This window comes from Syngnathus scovelli, chromosome 16 (genome assembly GCF_024217435.2).
Source record: "Syngnathus scovelli strain Florida chromosome 16, RoL_Ssco_1.2, whole genome shotgun sequence".
In the NCBI taxonomy this organism is placed as follows: Eukaryota; Metazoa; Chordata; class Actinopteri; order Syngnathiformes; family Syngnathidae; genus Syngnathus; species Syngnathus scovelli.
The window spans coordinates 1,611,617-1,628,824 of record NC_090862.1 but is presented as its reverse complement, the minus strand read 5'-3'; the positions used below and the strand labels follow the sequence as shown (position 1 = coordinate 1,628,824).

At 42.4% G+C, this 17,208-nt stretch overlaps 1 protein-coding gene across 8 annotated transcripts in view; it reads left to right on the top strand.

Moving 5' to 3' along the window:
- Positions 1–14,742, top strand: part of caskin1 (CASK interacting protein 1) — a 32,787-nt gene extending 18,045 nt beyond the window's left edge. The window contains exons 8-24 of one of the 8 annotated variants that reach the window (XM_049743852.2): positions 393–501; positions 1,658–1,752; positions 2,632–2,749; positions 4,179–4,424; positions 6,176–6,280; positions 6,878–6,996; positions 7,513–7,594; positions 7,995–8,104; positions 9,423–9,533; positions 10,346–10,447; positions 10,536–10,674; positions 10,928–11,071; positions 11,208–12,340; positions 12,406–12,675; positions 13,169–13,724; positions 13,854–14,343; positions 14,434–14,742. In XM_049743852.2, the coding sequence (XP_049599809.1) occupies positions 393–501; positions 1,658–1,752; positions 2,632–2,749; positions 4,179–4,424; positions 6,176–6,280; positions 6,878–6,996; positions 7,513–7,594; positions 7,995–8,104; positions 9,423–9,533; positions 10,346–10,447; positions 10,536–10,674; positions 10,928–11,071; positions 11,208–12,340; positions 12,406–12,675; positions 13,169–13,724; positions 13,854–14,343; positions 14,434–14,530 (4,026 nt within the window). In that variant the 3' untranslated portion in view covers positions 14,531–14,742. Of the gene's footprint in view, positions 1–392; positions 502–1,657; positions 1,753–2,631; positions 2,750–4,178; positions 4,425–6,175; positions 6,281–6,877; positions 6,997–7,512; positions 7,595–7,991; positions 8,105–9,422; positions 9,534–10,345; positions 10,448–10,535; positions 10,675–10,927; positions 11,072–11,207; positions 12,341–12,405; positions 12,676–13,168; positions 13,725–13,853; positions 14,344–14,433 lie in introns of all 8 variants that reach the window. The other 7 variants (XM_049743851.2, XM_049743853.2, XM_049743857.2 and 4 more) reach the window with 7 other exon arrangements.
- Positions 14,743–17,208: the final 2,466 nt, after the last annotated feature.

Below are 17,208 nucleotides of genomic sequence, written 5' to 3'. Positions count from 1 at the left end.
GCTGATGCGACACCTCAGCTGCTTCCAGACGTATTTCCACACATCACCGGGACATTTTAAGCTGCTTTTAGGGATGCTTGTAGTGCATTTGATATGCTAAAGGATCAGTGAGAAGACATTTTGTGGTTCATGAAAACTAACTTTTGCATTGAGGTGAGGCGGCTGTAATCGTCTTTATTCATTGAACCAAACGTGTTATTGCTCTTTGACCTTTCTTGTAACGTGATCATAGTTAAAGCCCACAGCCCGTTGAGTTTAATGAACGGGCCGCTTAAGCGTTTTTGAAATAACTGCTTGTTATTTTCACCCGGGGAAATGTAATCAACTGCATCATGTGTTTGAAATTTCGCTTAGTGACAATTGTTTTTTCTTTCTCTTCTTTCTGCATGCAGAGTGGTATCAATGCTACGGTGCGAAACACGTACAGCCAGACCGCGCTGGACATTGTGTATCAGTTCACTGCAACCCAAGCGAGCAAAGAGATTAAGCAACTACTCCGGGGTAAAAAGATGGATGGATGGATGGATGGATGGATGGATGGATGGATGGATGGATGGATGGATGGATGGATGGATGGATGGATGGATGGATGGATGGATGGATGGATGGATGGATGGATGGATGGATGGATGGATGGATGGATGGATGGATGGATGGATGGATGGATGGATGGATGGATGGATGGATGGATGGATGGATGGATGGATCAGATAAGTACATTTTTTAATTTGGTCTGCTAGTTTTTCCATAGGAAAATAATTCAAATACAAATAAAAGCAAAAATTGCCAAAAGTGAAATCACTGAAGTGAACCTTGAGAGATTTCATCAGGATGTTAATGACATATATAATTGATGTCACTCTGACACCCTGTGTGACATCATAAATGACACTTTTGACTTGGCATAAATCTTATTGTGTCTTACACTTATAAAACTTATCGAACATAATAACCCCCACCCCAAACAAACATACAGCTATACCTCAAAAGCGAGGTTTGGATGAAGATCCAGAAGCAGCAGCTGGATGACACAATGCACAATCATTATAAACAAACATCTCAAAAGCCTGAAAAAACATGTTCAAGTTAAAAGGTAAGAAGGCTTTGTTGCCTTTGTTGAATGCCAAGATAAGCTTTAGCTAATGACATAATATTTTGATAATTGCTACCAACAACTTGTCAAAGTGTTGACACGCTTAGTGTGGCTATTTGTACACAGAGCCATTTGCCAAATGTAATTAAGTGCTTTGGTAATGAAGTGAAAATGCATTTCATTGTCTTAATGAGCAACTGCTCTTTTTCTACTCTTTGAGCTTTCCACATCCGCACGTAGAAACCACTTGCTTGACTCATTCATTCTTATAGAACTTACTTTGGTCGTCATGGTAACAAAATCCACCCTGGCGCCATTCTCCCTGCAATATATGGGGTGGGAAAATAATCTGACATTTTTTTTTCAGAACTAGGACCACACTCCAAAATGAAATAACATTTTATTTATTTATTTATTTATTTATTTATTTAAAAAATAAAAATAAATAAACTTCTTCTTTCAGGTCTGGCTATCATGCTACAGCTGCTTTACATGTTGTTGCTGTTCAACATATTTTCTATGATTAGTTAGAAAAACAATTGTTTTTGTGTTTTGTGCACACAGAGGCGTCAGCAGCTCTTCAAGTTCGGGCCTTGAAAGATTACTGCAACAATTATGACTTAACCAGCCTCAACATCAAAGCAGGAGATGTCATTACGGTACAATGCACGCCTACGGTATAAAAAAATCAAAAGCAGCACTACCCCATTGAACATCCCCCTAAAAATCTCGGAAACAATTTACACTGGCCTACGGTAGTAATGAAACACCTACTTTGAGCTTTATAAAATATTTAATGCTGGCACTGGGCCAAGGACAAACAAAGCGGCTGAGATGGGATCTGCTTTGAGTTTAAGTCTGGCCTTCTAGACTCTTTTCAGAGGTTGATGTCATCTTTAGTTTGGAAGAGAAATTGAAACTGGCTGCAAGCTGGTGCAGTCTTTCAATAAAAGGATGATTTTTTTTTTTTATAATTACGAGACAGCCTTCAAAATTTATAAAAAGAAAATGATAGAAATGGATAAATAGATGATGTCATTATTTTGTTCAAGTTTTTGTTGTCAGTTAAATCCTATGTTGGCACTGCTAATTGGACAGAGTAGAGAAACATTTTAATAATTTAATCGGATCAATTCAACGAACAATATCTGTTCTTTCTTTGCAGGGAGTGAATTCAACATTTCAAATCCCATTTAATGTGTCGAGACGCTTATGTCACTGAGAGAGCAGTTTTGTTTGAGAATGACTTCCCTTTTTTTGGGTTAATTAATTCGCTAGAACGAGCCTATTCAGCATTTCTCATTGACTACGCATACTGGGAGAAACGTATTTACTGCCTACTCCAGCATCATTCATGAATATTTATGATTGTTAGGGAAGCCAAGCATTGCCTGATTTTCCTCCCTAAGGGTCTAAGAACACAAATTGGCTTTTCTGCCATCACAAACTCTCATTTCAACAACATTTGCTCTTCAAGATTTTCAATTGGGATACATATACATAAATAAATACATGAATACTATGTCCTCTCATCCTAGGTGTTGGAACAGCATCCTGATGGACGCTGGAAAGGCTGTATCCATGACAACCGAACAGGAAATGATAGGGTGGGCTACTTCCCCTCCACCATGGTGGAGGTCATCAGCAAACGAACAGGTGTGTGTGCGTGCGTGTGTGTATGTATGTGTGATTGGTAAATTGAAATTATCGTGACCAAAACTAACCAGCTGAATGAAATCGAAAAAAATAATATCTTCATGCATAACTGTCAAGCAGAAGGAAGCAAATCTGTTCACTCTATTCACGTCTCATGGCTTCCTAAAGAGAGAGAAAAAAAAAAAACAGTATTGGATATTGTCAGATCGGAATCATACCTCTTGCAAATGTGGATAAAAAATCCAGTACGTAACAAATACGTCGCTGTCACTGCGAATTTAAATGGACAGAATCATGTCAAATGTCGTCATGGAAATAATAATATACTTTAAAGATATAAACATTAGTAAATATGGTCTAAATAGTAAATATGCTTCATTGGAGTTGCTCATTAATGAAACCAAATAAATACTGATGGTGGACAGTGGACAACTAAATGGTATGTAATATTTAATATCTTTGTGTATTATTATCTGTTTCCATGTTTTATTTGCTCGGTGTTGACCGTACGTGTTAGTTACAAAAGATCCTATATGAACATTGAAGCACTTGCCGTGTAAATCCAGCCTTAATGTTCTGTAACACAATATAAAGAATCAGTTAAGTTCTCATGTCTAAATTTGAATTCCATAACAGGTAGGTTGACCAGGTGAGACATTTTGGCTCAGATCCATCCCATCATTTCACCGCACTAACAGAAGCCGGTGTCACTTTTTCAATGTGTATCGGTGTTGATCTGTCAATATGGTCGTGCTGTTTGTTTTGTCTTCACTTCTCGGTATCTGTGATGGTGTTCTTCATCTCAGATGTCTCATATTCTGTGGTCTCCTCATCAGCATCATTCACATCTTTGATACATTCTTACTTGGGTACTGATCCCTTCTCACTATAGAATGTAAGTGCAGTAACTTTATGCTAACAAAAAAAGCTCATGTGTTTTTCATTTATTTTGGAATGAAGTGCCATAGGTGTCAAACTCAAGGCCCGAGGGCCAGATACGGCCCACCTCATCATATTATGTGGCCCGCAAAGACAAATTTTGCATCATTACTCAAATTACAAATTGTTTTCTCTTTTTCAAAACAGAAATATTGCTCGCAATTTTTATTACCATTCATCTTTTTAAACAATTTTGACTAGTCAGAAGTAGTAGAAAGCTAAATAACGGTTCCTTTTGATGACCATTTCATGCCCACTTCACGACAAGATCACCCACATTTGTTTGTTCCTTCTTCCCATGGCTTCATGAAGTCCCTCTCATTGTTTTAGTCTGAACGTTTTAGTCTTAAAGCATTCTTTGTTTATAATTTATTCCTTTTTTTCCTCCCTTTTCTTATGTTTCCTATGTCTCCTTTTTGTGGTTTGTTTCGTGGCGGTGGTTCACTGTTGGCTGGTTGTGTGTGTGTGTCGTCACGGTGCGTGTATCTAGGTTTGGCCAGCACAGTCATTTGCACTCAACAGTTTCAAAAGATACCGCTGGTTGCCCCGGCGACGGTTGCCCCCGCCAACGTGGTAGTCAACGGCAACGACACCACGTTCCATCAGATCCATATCCTGCCTCCACCGCCTCCTCCTCCACCACATTCCCATCAGCCACTGCTTCCACTTTTCACTTCCTTTGGCTATAACAGGTCGCCCGTGACGACCCCACAGGGAGACACCCCCACTGCCCCAGGTACACGCCCCCTTTTCACTATTATTACTACTATTTTTATTCTTATCAAAACTTCAAGGGATGCTTTCTACTTTTCTACTTATTACTGGATCCAAAAACCAATTGGCTATGAATCATTCTAATTGGTGATTTCATCATTTCTAAGAAGGCATCCTTTAAAGTTTTCTGTTATTGATCATTATTTATGTAGATTTATATGTTATTCATACTGACTTGCTTTGGTTTTTGTTTTCATTTCTCATTATTGAAACCTACATCATTCCCTGGTCTTTAGCTAGTCAATTAGAAAATTCTTATCATCATCATCATTATGATTATTGTTATGATAGCAAACACTATCGTTGATAGTGTTCCCAAACAAACAATAAAAAGAAAGAAAGAAAATCATAAATTCAATTTTGAGGTTTTAGTTTTACTTTATTGAGGTTAAACTCAATAAATGGAGTCACAGCATATAATTTTTTTTTGTTTTTTTTCTTTTTTTTAAGTTTTCTTTTGGGGTTTTGTTTGAGTAGTTTCTGTTTTTCCAACCACTAGTCCAGCCCGAGCACACACAAACTTTACTCCGCACAACAATACAAAAGCAATGTGAATTACACAACTTGAAAAATTGAAGCCACCGAGTAGCAGGACCAAAAAGTTGAAGTCAGTGCCAAAGCATTCGGTCGTGACTGTACACACGCAAATATTTGCAAGGCAGACATTTTGGGGAAAATGTCATGTATTATGCAACAGACTTAAGAATAAATGTCACAAAAAAAACTTTTATGAGTAAGGTGTTTGCTGGCCTGAAGGTTTATTTTTCTTTTTAGAAGCTCATTTTGATTCCTCCAGGACTAATTAAATTATCTGAAATCTTGTACTGCATGAATCAATTCATCATTGAGATCTTTTGATGGAGGGATGCAAAATGGCCACAAGAAGGAGCTGTATGATTTGATGAAGAAAAAAAAAAGAACTTGTGCAATGTTTGTTTCTCTGGCGCACTTGTTAGTCACACATTTAAACCATTTATAAACGATTCAGATGCTTATAATGGTTTATGCCACTCTCCAAATGCACCTACAGGAGCCTCATTCTGAAAAAGTCTGCATATATAATCACAAATGGATGGCTGTATTATATATGTACGTGTATGTACATGATGGCACCTGTATATACACAGAAAATCATATTATGAATGTTTTACGTACAATGCTTTTATACATGTTATCATATCTATATTCTGTATTTTTTCTGTGTTGGTGTGTGACTGCGTACTGGGAGTGCAAGTGTGTGTGAGAGAGTCTTGTTTGAAAAATATTAAGATGGAGACAGAGCACAGAAAGTTGGAGCTAAAAGACCACCATAGGCTGTGGTTTGGATTTTTATAGGCAAATTAATATTTTATTTTATTTTTTGCCTTCAGATATGGACTAACAAGAACATTTGCAGTCATAAAAAAAAGTCAGCATGTAATACTGTATACTGCTGGTTTTTTTTTTTTATCATATGATCCTGACCTTCTCATAATTATCGACCAATTTTAAAGCTTCAATAAACCTTCAATAAGTCGTAACGTTTTCTTCAGGTTTCAATGGAGCACTGAAAGGAACTCTCGGGCAAAAACTCTCCACGTTATGGCCTACATAGTTCCATGTGGAGCTGTATAAAAAAATAAATTGACAACAAGTCGTAATGCTGACAAGTCCAAAAGTTTCGAGCCCAATTTGAGCCCAGTTAGCAGCTAACGGTAGTGTCCTGTGTTGAAGGTTGTCGTGGCTCAGAGGCAAGTCCTCACAGCTCCCCCACCACGTCCTGTGGGCCCCACGGAGGCTCCAATGAAGAGATCTGGGTACTGCGCAAGCCTGTGGCAGGTAACTCAGCCGCACTGCGCTGAGCCCTCAAAAAAAAAAAAAAAAAACAGTCATCAAACAGTATCTGGTGCCCATTCAGACAACAATCCAAAAATATATACATCATTTGCCTTTTGAAAGGTCATCAGATGCTCTTTGACCTGAGCAAAGTCATGTCCCGCTGTCCTTTCCATCTTAAGCTTAGCTAAACTCGTTGACCTTTATGTTTGGGACTGTAGCCATATGCATTTGGTCTGTGGCGTGTGTATGGATGGAGGTCAAGAGAGCCAGAAGACTCAAAAGTGAAAGTGCAGTGTAGTGTGTGCCTGTGTGTGTGTGTGTGTACGTGGTGTGTACAACAAGTGTGTCTTTTTCACTTCCAATTCACTCAAGTGTTTGTCCAGTCCATTTCATGCTGCCTAGTGCATTTCAAAGGAGAGTCACCGATTATCACGTTGGTCTGGGATATCAGCTAAACGTGCGTGCGTGCATCCATATTTGTGTGGCATGCATGCATTTGCGTGCAATATTATCGTTTTGGCTTTTTTGCATGCATATGAATGCATCTTCGTCCCTGTGTGTACGTGTGTGTTTGTTGTGTACGTGGGTGTATTGCAGGTGGAGACCGAAGCAGTTTAGGGAGTTCTGGAAGTGTGACCAGTGTGAGGTCGTCAGGCAGTGGTCAGAGTGCTGGAAGCGCTGCACATATCCTCCATGCACAGGCTGAAGGAGTCAAGGTATTGTGTTTAGTTTTTGATTGTGTGTCAGAAATTTGTTTGCTGGGCCTTTTCTCCATTGCAACGAAACTTTCCAAACACATCATCATTTCTGTAGCTAATCAATAATTTTTAGCCTCATGCTAAAGTGCTTTAAAATAATGAAAGACCTTTTTATTTTAATATCCTTTCTACAGTTCTTAACTCATTTTATTTTGTTATTTTCTTTGCTTAGCCGATATTTGAGCCTGCTGAAAGGCAAGATTGATAAAAGAAGAGCGAGTCCAAATGAATGCTAATGACGCTTCAGCCTTTTACTATGATGTCTTCGTTAAAAGCAGTCGATGCAAACTAGTTCATTCTCGCAGCAGATGGGCACAAATGAGGCAATTACAAATGCAAATGTGGACTACAAATGAGACTAAATCAACTCCCGATTGATCAAGAATTCCATTATATATACATGGAATACAAAATAGTAGATCAAGTATGTTGCTGTCAATAACTCATCCACACTGTACTATGTCATGTTTACAGCTTCTAGCTACGGTGTTGTCTCAATCTGCCAAAGCCAAGGAACATTTACTGGAGCAGTCCAAGTCTGTAGACCAGCCTGCAGGTAACACAATTTATTTATTTAGCGAATAATCACAAAACATCTCAAAAGGCCTCACAGAAAAGTTTCCGTCACTCAAACTCGTCAAATAAAATGCAAAACCGACACTAGCTGCAAAAAAAAATATTCGCATTGTGTCTTCTATACATGCAGAAATACACAAACATATATATAGCATCACCCTGGCTTGTTTTATAGACAGATGGCCAAGGCAGGGAATGTAGGAGGGAAGAGTTGTCACTGGTTGCCTGTCAAACGCCGAATATGATTTGCAATCAGTGATATGTCATTTTGAGCGACAAGTAAAGTCATCTGTTGCTTGATGCTCCTTTCTCATGGTAGGGAGATATTTTCAACCTAGCCAATGGTATCTCTCTCTCTCTCCCTCTCTCCCTCCCAGTAGGTTCTGCCAGTTCTTCTCGGACATCGAGCCTATCGGGCTGTCCTCTTCACGAAGCGCCGCCTTATGATGCCACGGCGGGCAGGAAGGGGGAGGCGCTAGGGGAAGGGAAGGTAGGACCATCCCAAAGTCCATACAGATTTACTCCCCTCTCTCTCTCTCTTGCTCTCTCGCTCTCTCTCTCTCTCTCGCTCTCTCATACAAACACACAGCACAATTAGCAACATGAGGACAATGTAGCCACTCAGTCAATTTGACCACCACTGACACACACATCAAGATGTCCCAGCGGTTTCTCTCACAACTGGCCTCATCCGTGCTGCGGGTTTTCGGATGTGGCCATGACACGGTGAGTGGGATTGATGGAAATCTCTGACATATCTGCATGTGAGCCGTTCTGTCCTGGCTCTTTATGTTATTATTATTATTTATTGTTATTTTTATTTTTTTTCATCCACTCCTTTTAGTTAAAGCTCCAGTTTTTTTCCTTTGCATCTCCGTACCAAACTGTATTGATAGCGATCACTGAAAGGGGCACAAGTATTACTGTAGTCGTGTGGTGTGTTTGTGTGTACGTGTGTGCTGACGCGCAGCGTGGGCACATTAGCTCACGGCAAGAGGTGTGAAATGGGAGTTTACAAAAGCTGTCCTTAACTGAAGTGCCTGTGTGGGCTCACGTTGAAGGTCACTTGTTGTTTTGTAATTATTTCAAGGTGGTACGCCAAACTGATCTTGGAGCAGAGATTTCTGGCTGTTGTCAATTGTTGGGTAGTGTGGATGAGTGTGTGTGTTTTTGTATGTGTGTATGTGTCATGTTCTTAGGACCATCTGTTAGCACAGTCCCTAATAATCTTGTAACCCGTAGCATTCGCTGTTTAATCATTTGGCAGGCGTAAGAAATATGTAGAAAATTGTTCATCGAGGAAAACAGCAGAAGATGGAAAAATGAGAAACGTCAGAAAAATAAAATGGAACAGAATTAAACTGTTAGGCACAATGGTGAAAATAAAATGACATGAATTTACTAAAATTTTTGAAGTCGATTTCATTCATGTGAATGAAATAAACTAGTAAATGTATTTAAAAAAATACAGTTTGACTTTTAATTTGGACTTTCCAAAATGGAGCCTTTATCTTTAATCCACCATTCCATCATCTTAAAAAAGCTTTATGAATACTAAATAATAAATTTGGCCCAAGGGCTGCAATAACTCCAAAGATATTTCATGCTTCATTTTTATAGTATTATGAAAAAATAAAACGCTATTCACTGGGTTATTAAAATTCTACTAATAATCCATGTATGTATTTTGGGATATTAGCAACGGCCTGGTCTTTGTTATCATTTGCGCCCCAACTCGGCCCTGCAGAGACAAAGCGGCTGACATAGAACTTGTGACAGTGCCCTCCTTCCTATCTTCTCTCCTGTAGAGCTCAGAGGCAGTTGTCCAATGGCTGAGCGACTTTCAGCTGCAGCTCTACGCTCCCAACTTCCTGGGTGCTGGGTATGACTTGCCCACAATTAGCCGAATGACCCCCGAGGTAAGGCAACTGGACCCCAATGGCAGTCCCAGCGTCCTTCCAAGGACCACAAATCTGCACAGATCCAATTTGTGCCGTCCTCATCGTTAGGATTGTGCATGCCAAAAACCCTCTCTTGTTTTGAATATGCACATTTCAATGACTCAAATGTGCCTCTTGCCAAGCCTGCCCTGATGTGACCCTTGACCCTGGTATTGACCTGCATCTCTCTCTGACCCTTGGTTGTCTTTCTATGTCACCCACAGTGTTTCTTCCTATAATGCACAAATTTGTCTCCAGCATGCGAGAAAGCCACTGTATGTTTTAGTCACAAATGTTCTTTATTAGTAGTTGGAAACATTTCAGATGTTGTGATGGACAGAGGTGGAAGATAAATTGAGTCTTTTGTTTATTTTTCAATTTTGTGCGCCGCCACATGTCAACATTTTAAATAAGCCCATTTTTATTGGTTGGTTGATGGTTGGAAAGGTGGTCATACTGCATTTGGATGGAAATGCAACATAGCGTAGGATGTAGTCGACAGTCAGTCTGCTTGTGTGTGTGTTTTCAATATGGCGATTATTTCTTGTGCCCAGTACAGTGATCTATCTAAAACTTCCAAATAATTAGTCAATATGTCAGTTTTAGCCTAATTTATTTTAAATATGAGTAAAATAAATATTTCAGCAGTTTCTCGGGATTTTTTTTTTTCCACTCCATGCGCTCTCACTCACCCTCTTTCTTGCTCTCTTGCTTTTTCAGCAATTTTTTTGCCGTGTTTTTATGAATGAAAACCCTGAAGTATATGACTTGAGTATATTTTGTGTTTTTAGGATCTGACAGCTATTGGAATAACTAAACCAGGTCACAGAAAGAAGATGACAACAGAGATTAATAAAATGAGTGTCACCGAGTGGCTGCCTGATCAGAAACCTGTGAGTGCACTCACAAACACACACCATATTGAAAAATAACATGAATTGAATATTGAGAAAAAGTTCATTTTCATTCATTTTCCTACAGGCCAGTCTTGGAGAGTGGTTGTGCGCCATCGGTCTAAGTCAGTACCACCAAGTATTAGTTCAGAATGGTTACGAGAACATCGACTTCATCACAGACATCACTTGGGAGGACCTGCAAGAAATTGGCATTACCAAACTGGGTGAGATATACTGTCATGTAGTGATTACCATGGTGTTTGAGGGTTGTTATTTACCATTATTGATTCACATAATTCTGGCCAGAACATTGAAACAAACACAGTACGCTCATTTTAAATGATATTTATGAATTTAAAGTTTTATATATTTTAATAATAAGTCAATGATTCAGGCCATCAAAAGAAGAGACACAGTACGCTTATTCAATACGCTTATTGGCGTGGTCATTTGAAATAAGATATGTCAATGGTTCAGGCCATCAGAAAAAGCTAATGTTGGCGGTGAAGCGACTAGCTGAAATGCAGCGCAACTCAGATGGGCGTGGCTCCCTCAGAAAGAAGCCCCCACCAATCACACAGCAGCAAGAAGTGATGTCATTGGAAAGCCCACCTCCAGAAGGTGAGTTAAAAGGTGTTACATTGAACAAATTAGCTTGTCAACTTAGTCTCAGCATTTTGTATCTTGACCTAACCTAACCAATCAACTGGTAAGTTGTTATTTTCCAAAAATGCCACTGTACCTTTTGTCTATCTAGATGTGATGTCTCCAAAAATGAGCACCTTCCAGGACAGCGAGTTGAGTAGCGAGTTGCAGAATGCCATGAGTCATTCAGCTCAGGAGGTCAAAGCACATCCAGCACGTAGTCTCAACAAGGATCCTGATGAGTTGAACTCTGGAGGAGGACCGCCGAAGAAGGAGGCGAGGACAATGAGGCAGCAGAGCAGCCAAGGAAGTAACTCCTCCCACAGGAGCAGCGTGTCTTCGCAAGGCAAACACCGTCACTCCCACTCCCATTCCCAGCCTGCACCTCCCTACACGCCCCCTCACACTCCAACCAAGACCAGGACGTCATCATCTTCTTCCACCTCCTCCGTCCAGAGCACATCCTCCCCCCAGTCCAAACACAGGGTCTCCCCCCAGTTTATCCAAGGTGAAACGCCTCTCTCGCCACGCTCGCACCCTCCTCAGTCTCCAAACCATCGCGGCGCTCCGGTCCAGTCCCCTCAGCAGAATCAAATCTACCATCAGAACCACCCCCATGAGATCGGGGATTGTACACAAGCGCAGGTCCCGTTCCTCTGCCTCCCACCTGAGGCTGAGCTGGCAGACGGCGACGAAGTGGATCTCCAGAAGAAGCGAGCCAACAGTCTCAACCGGCGGCACGCTACATCAGATGGCGAGTGTGATGAGAGGACGGCGGCTGGAAGAGGACGGGGTGGGGAAGGCCACGTCGGCGCAAGCCAAGGCTCAAACGTTCGAGCAGAAGGTGTTAAATATGCCACGGTCAGCCACGGCGTCAACCGCAGCCACTCTGTCCGCAACCAAGACAAAACTGTTACTCGCAACCAGCCGCAGTCCATCACTCTGCGCCAGAAGAAGAAAGGTCCTCCCCCGCCGCCTCCTAAACGCTCCAGCTCGGCCATATCCACCTCCAACTCCAATCTGACAGAAGGGAATGCGCCGTTGCAAGTGCTGACTACCACTGATGGGATGCTGGATGTGCCTTATCACCAACAACGGCGAGCCAGCGATTTGGGAGTATCTGTTGAAACAGGAGCTGTGGAGACCAACAGCATGGGAAGTGTGAGGAGCATCGCCGCCATGCTAGAAATGTCTTCTATAGGGGGTGGAGCCAAAGGGATGGCCCTGCAAAAGAACTTCCTGCAGGTATGGCATATCCTCCATGATATAAAGTCCATGAACATCTGACCAACCTTTTGTTTTCTTTTCAGGCCGGGAAAACACGCGAAACAATCGGTCTGGACGGCGAAGTGGTGAACCGACGACGGACCATTAGCGGGCCCGTCTCTGAGTTGGTGGCAGCGGCGAGGCGTGACCAGCCGACACTGTCTGTCGTCTCCCAGCCTGAATCCTCCCCGCCTCCTGTAACCTCACCTTCTCCCAATCCAAGCCCCGGAGGAAGTGGGAGTTCTTCCGAAAACCTGCCATTTGCCGAGGAGGGAAGCCTGACCATCCGCCGACAAGGTCGAGGAGAAGGACAGGTAGCTATCTATATAGATTCATATTTTTGTGTTTGTATCTGTCAGTCTCTCTCGCTCTGTCTCTGTCTCTGTCTCTCTCTCTCTCTCTCTCTCTCTGTCTCTCTCTGTCTCTCTCTCTTTCTCTCTCTGTCTCTCTCTCTTTCTCTCTCTGTCTCTCTCCATCCCTCCATCTCTCTCGCTCTCTGTCTAGTATATATAGTATATATATATGGTACATACTCATTAAAATTACGAATATGACTTCTAATGTAAGCTAAGATTTCCAGCCAATAAGAAGATAGGTTCCAAGATAAAACGGTGAATATTCAGAGGCTCACTTTCACTCTGATGTTTGAAGTTTTTTCATGTTGTAATGTTTCAAATCCATAGACTCAATGTTGTAATGTTTAAATGCAACAGTGTGTTGTAATCCACCAATTTTTCTATATCAATGTCCTTGTTTTGACTGTGCAAAAAATGACCTCTTGCCACGAATGTATGAATTTTCCGTTAGTGTGTATTTTGTGTCTGCCTGCAGGGTGATGGCGAGGGCGATGGCGGGTACACTCAGGAGGACATCGCCCGGGTGGAAGCCACGGCAACCCTCAAGCGCCGGCCCCGCAGCTCCAAGAGCCACCCCAACGGCTCAGGCTTCACCCTCCAGGAGTCGTCCACCGTCAAACGGAGACCCAAGAGTCGCGACAAGGAACCGGAGGGATACGCCGGGCCCAACGGAGATCCTCCGGGTAGCGGAGCACCCGACACCCCGCAACCGGTACTTTACCAGAACGGTACGGCCACCATGAAACGCCGCCCGCTGTCTGACGCCGGAGTGACGGAGCAGCCCCAAGCGCAGCCCCAACCACAATCCCAAGAGACTGCTGCTCCTCGAAGGGACAGTTTGGACAAAGGCCTTCCAGAAGAAGCTCCAGTGAAGAAACCAAAACCGCCCGTCTCCCCCAAGCCAGCCATGGCTCAGATCAAGAGACAAGCAGTCACGCAGAACAGCCCACAGACAGCCTCCAACAAGAGAGTCCCTCTACCGGGACCGGGGACACCTGTCAGTCCAGGTATGAGATGTCCTCATTTGCTGTAAACTAGAACACATTGTGAACTTTGATCCTCATTTTAAGCCGCCTGGGGACTGGAACAGATTTCAATTCTAACCTCCTGCTCTCCTCTCTCTCTTCTTCTCTTAGTGGAAGGAAAGAAGATCCCCCCTCCGGTCTCGCCCAAACCCGCCCCCCCACCGACGGCGCCTAAGCCAGCCAAATTGATCCACTCCATGACCAGCCCCCCTTCCCCGTCCTCAGCCACCCCTCTGGCAAAACTACACCCCGCGGTGGCCCGGCAGACCAGCTCGCCACCCTCTCTTCCCAATTCCAACACCCCCAGCCCACCAAACGTGAAGCTCCCTAGCCCGTCGGCACAAAGTCCGCATACCCCGCAGACGCCCACCACGCCGCAGACTCCTCAGACCCCCGCCACTCCCAGCCCGCCAGTCAAGCCTCCTCGCTCCTCCATTGGCGGCGTATCTGTGGACAGCGGGATGACGGCCATGAATACGCCCGTGTCCTCCACGACAGACTTTGGTGTGGATTCTTCGGTGCATCAAAAGCTGGAGGAGACGAGCGCGTCGCTCGCTGCCGCCCTGCAGGCCGTGGAGGACAAGATATTGCGGCAGGAGGAGTGAGTAGTGCGCAACTCAAGTAAAACTAGTTGTAACCTTGCGGTTGAATGAAAACAATTTCTAACTATCATTTTTCTGTGCGTACTCAGTTCCGTGACAGAGCAAAAAACCACCGTGAGCATTCTGGACGACATCGGCAGCATGTTCGACGACCTGGCCGACCAGCTGGACGCCATGTTGGAGTAAGCGGTCGGTCGTCACCACGGCGACGCTTCAACCCGACGTGACTCAGATGGCACAATGGGCAATCGGGCTCTCCATCTCTCTTCCTCGTCATCCTTTGCTCACGGACTTGGCATTCTTCCCGTCGTCTGCGCCATCTGTCCGTCCAGCGCTGCTCTGGGAAGCCTCTCATCCTCCTCTACAGGCAGAGCGAGAGAGAGAGAGAGAGAGAGAGAGGGAAAAACAATTAAAAGAGAGGAGGAGGAAGAACGACAAGGAGCGAGAGCCTGCAATCAAAATAGGTGTCATCCTTTAGACTTGTGAACAAATAAACTCAACTAATAGTGATTGAAAAAGCAACAGTGTGATCAACCATCGTATGGTATGTGTACATTCTAAGCATGGAGAGTTTATATCTACTGAAAAAGTCCTGCATTAGCACAGTAATATATATATAATCATCTACAGATAATTAAGAATCTCTCGCTCTTTGGATCGATGTCTTGGTTCTGTGTGGAATTCTCATGATGTAATCCGTGACCAAAACCGGACCGTTCAGCTCCGAGAACTCTGTGTGTTTGTGTGAGATGGGTAAAAAAAAAAAAAAAAAAAAAAATGACAGCGATAGATGCGCATGTGTGTGTCTGGGTTTGACTTTTGAAGTTCTGGTTTGCTTTGCATCCCCTTGAACATACCCACGCACACACATGCAAACATGGAGAAGCACAATGGCCCATGAGGTTAGCTCACACACACACACACATGGGAGCCTGCACAAAGGGGTTGAGGGCTACAGCAGGTTGTCCTTGAGAAATAATTACAAATGATAGATTCCAGGATGCATTTCAAAAAAGTGTTTAGTTCAATGCAGGTGAAAAGCAGCACATTCCCCTGTGGAGCTTCAGCCACAGTTTCCCCATCATCACCGATCCCTGCTGTTATTTTATATACGGAAGGATGAGTGACGTGTTTTTTTTTTGTTCACGTGCTTGGTCGAATGCAACTTTTAAGATAGTAAAGCAGAGAAAAAAAATAGCACATTTGGTTCATGGATTTATATCATATCTAAATTTAATTGTCTTTTTTATTGCAATGTTTGCTACTTTTGCACACCTTGACATATCTTTTTTTTTTTTTTCTCATGGAATCAAACTTGTCTTTTTTTTTTGCTCATCCCACACACTTGCAAGCACCCGCCCTGTGTTGCCATGACAATCTGCTTCATCATCATCATTCCCACCATCTCAAATGGAGTTGCTATGGTTACCGCTAAATACTTCTCAACAACAGTGTTGATGCGTTTACAAATGTGTTGGGATGGAATTAGAGGCAGCAGAGATCGGTGAAGATTAATCGCCGGTTTGTTTGAGCAATATTAAAGATGTACTCCTTTCTGGCTATTAGTTCATATTCTTACAATGACTATATTTATAATAAAAAAAATTGGGGTGCATGTGGTGTTGGAAAAAACAAAAAACAACTGCATTTACTGGTGGAGTACCTCTTTAAGAAAATTGCTGACATTGCATCCAAAGCCAAATCTTGGTGGTCCCAAAGCAAGCCACTCTCCTTATACAGAGAATAAATGTGCTATTTAAATCATATAGAGATTATAATATATATATGGATATTTGCAAGAAAAATAGAATTGTATTTACGATGTATGTGTCAACCTGAAGACTATTTTTCAAAGTTAACAGATCTAATCTGAGTGTTGCTTCTCCATGCTTCAGTGGCGTGAGCGAGCTGATGAGTCGTCGTATGGTTCCTTGTTGGGATGTTGTTCTTGCCCGTGTGTTCAATCGTCCCACTGTGTGTAGAATACAAGCAACACTTCTTCTTATCATTTGGCAGTTGTTTTCCTACAAAACGTGCCTTGATTTGTAATTCTGCTTGATTGAACCATTTCTTCTATCAAATCTCTTTCTCATCTCATAGGACAATGATCATGCCCTTTTTTGAACCTTTGGAAATTAATTTTAATTGGTAAAACAAGTGGAATCATCAATCTGTATGCTGATTCCCTATCAATTTATCAATTAATTATTTTCCCATGTTTGATGTTTGCTTTGCTTTTGCCCCGCCCCCTAAATGCAGGTTAAACAAATGTACTGTACTCATCCACCCTTGCGTCAAAAGGAAAGTGGTGAAAGGGAAACACTTGCCATACATTCATGCAGCTCTCAGACACTTGGTTAAAGAAAAAAAAAAAAAAAGAAAAAAAATCCTCTCCTGCTTGGTTGTGGTGCTGGGTTCATTTTGAAGGCATGTTGGAGTTAGGGTGAAATTTGTAGGTAAAACGACACAGATGGTCTTATTTGATTTCTTAACAAAAGAAAGGGAGGAAACAATGTCAAGCTGTTTCAAGTACATTTCCTGCCTGTGCTTATATGAACGGATGAATACCTGACTGCTGTGATGGACGGAAGCTGAATGTGTGTGTTTTGTTGCTCTGCTTTTGATTGTGTGAAATGCGCGTGAGATTAGTGCGTGTGTGTGTATGTGGCAGTGAGTGGACAGTGGTTGGTGTGTGCTTGCAGTGACTGCATCGTATGGCCATCTGCTCTAAGTAAATAAACGTTCTATAAAAAAGAAAAAAAATGCACCATCATCTGTGTTTTGCTGTTTATTTTATTTTTTTACACCTTTCAAGTGTGTATCACAGGAATTAAACTAAAGTGTTTGATTTATACGGTCAAAGT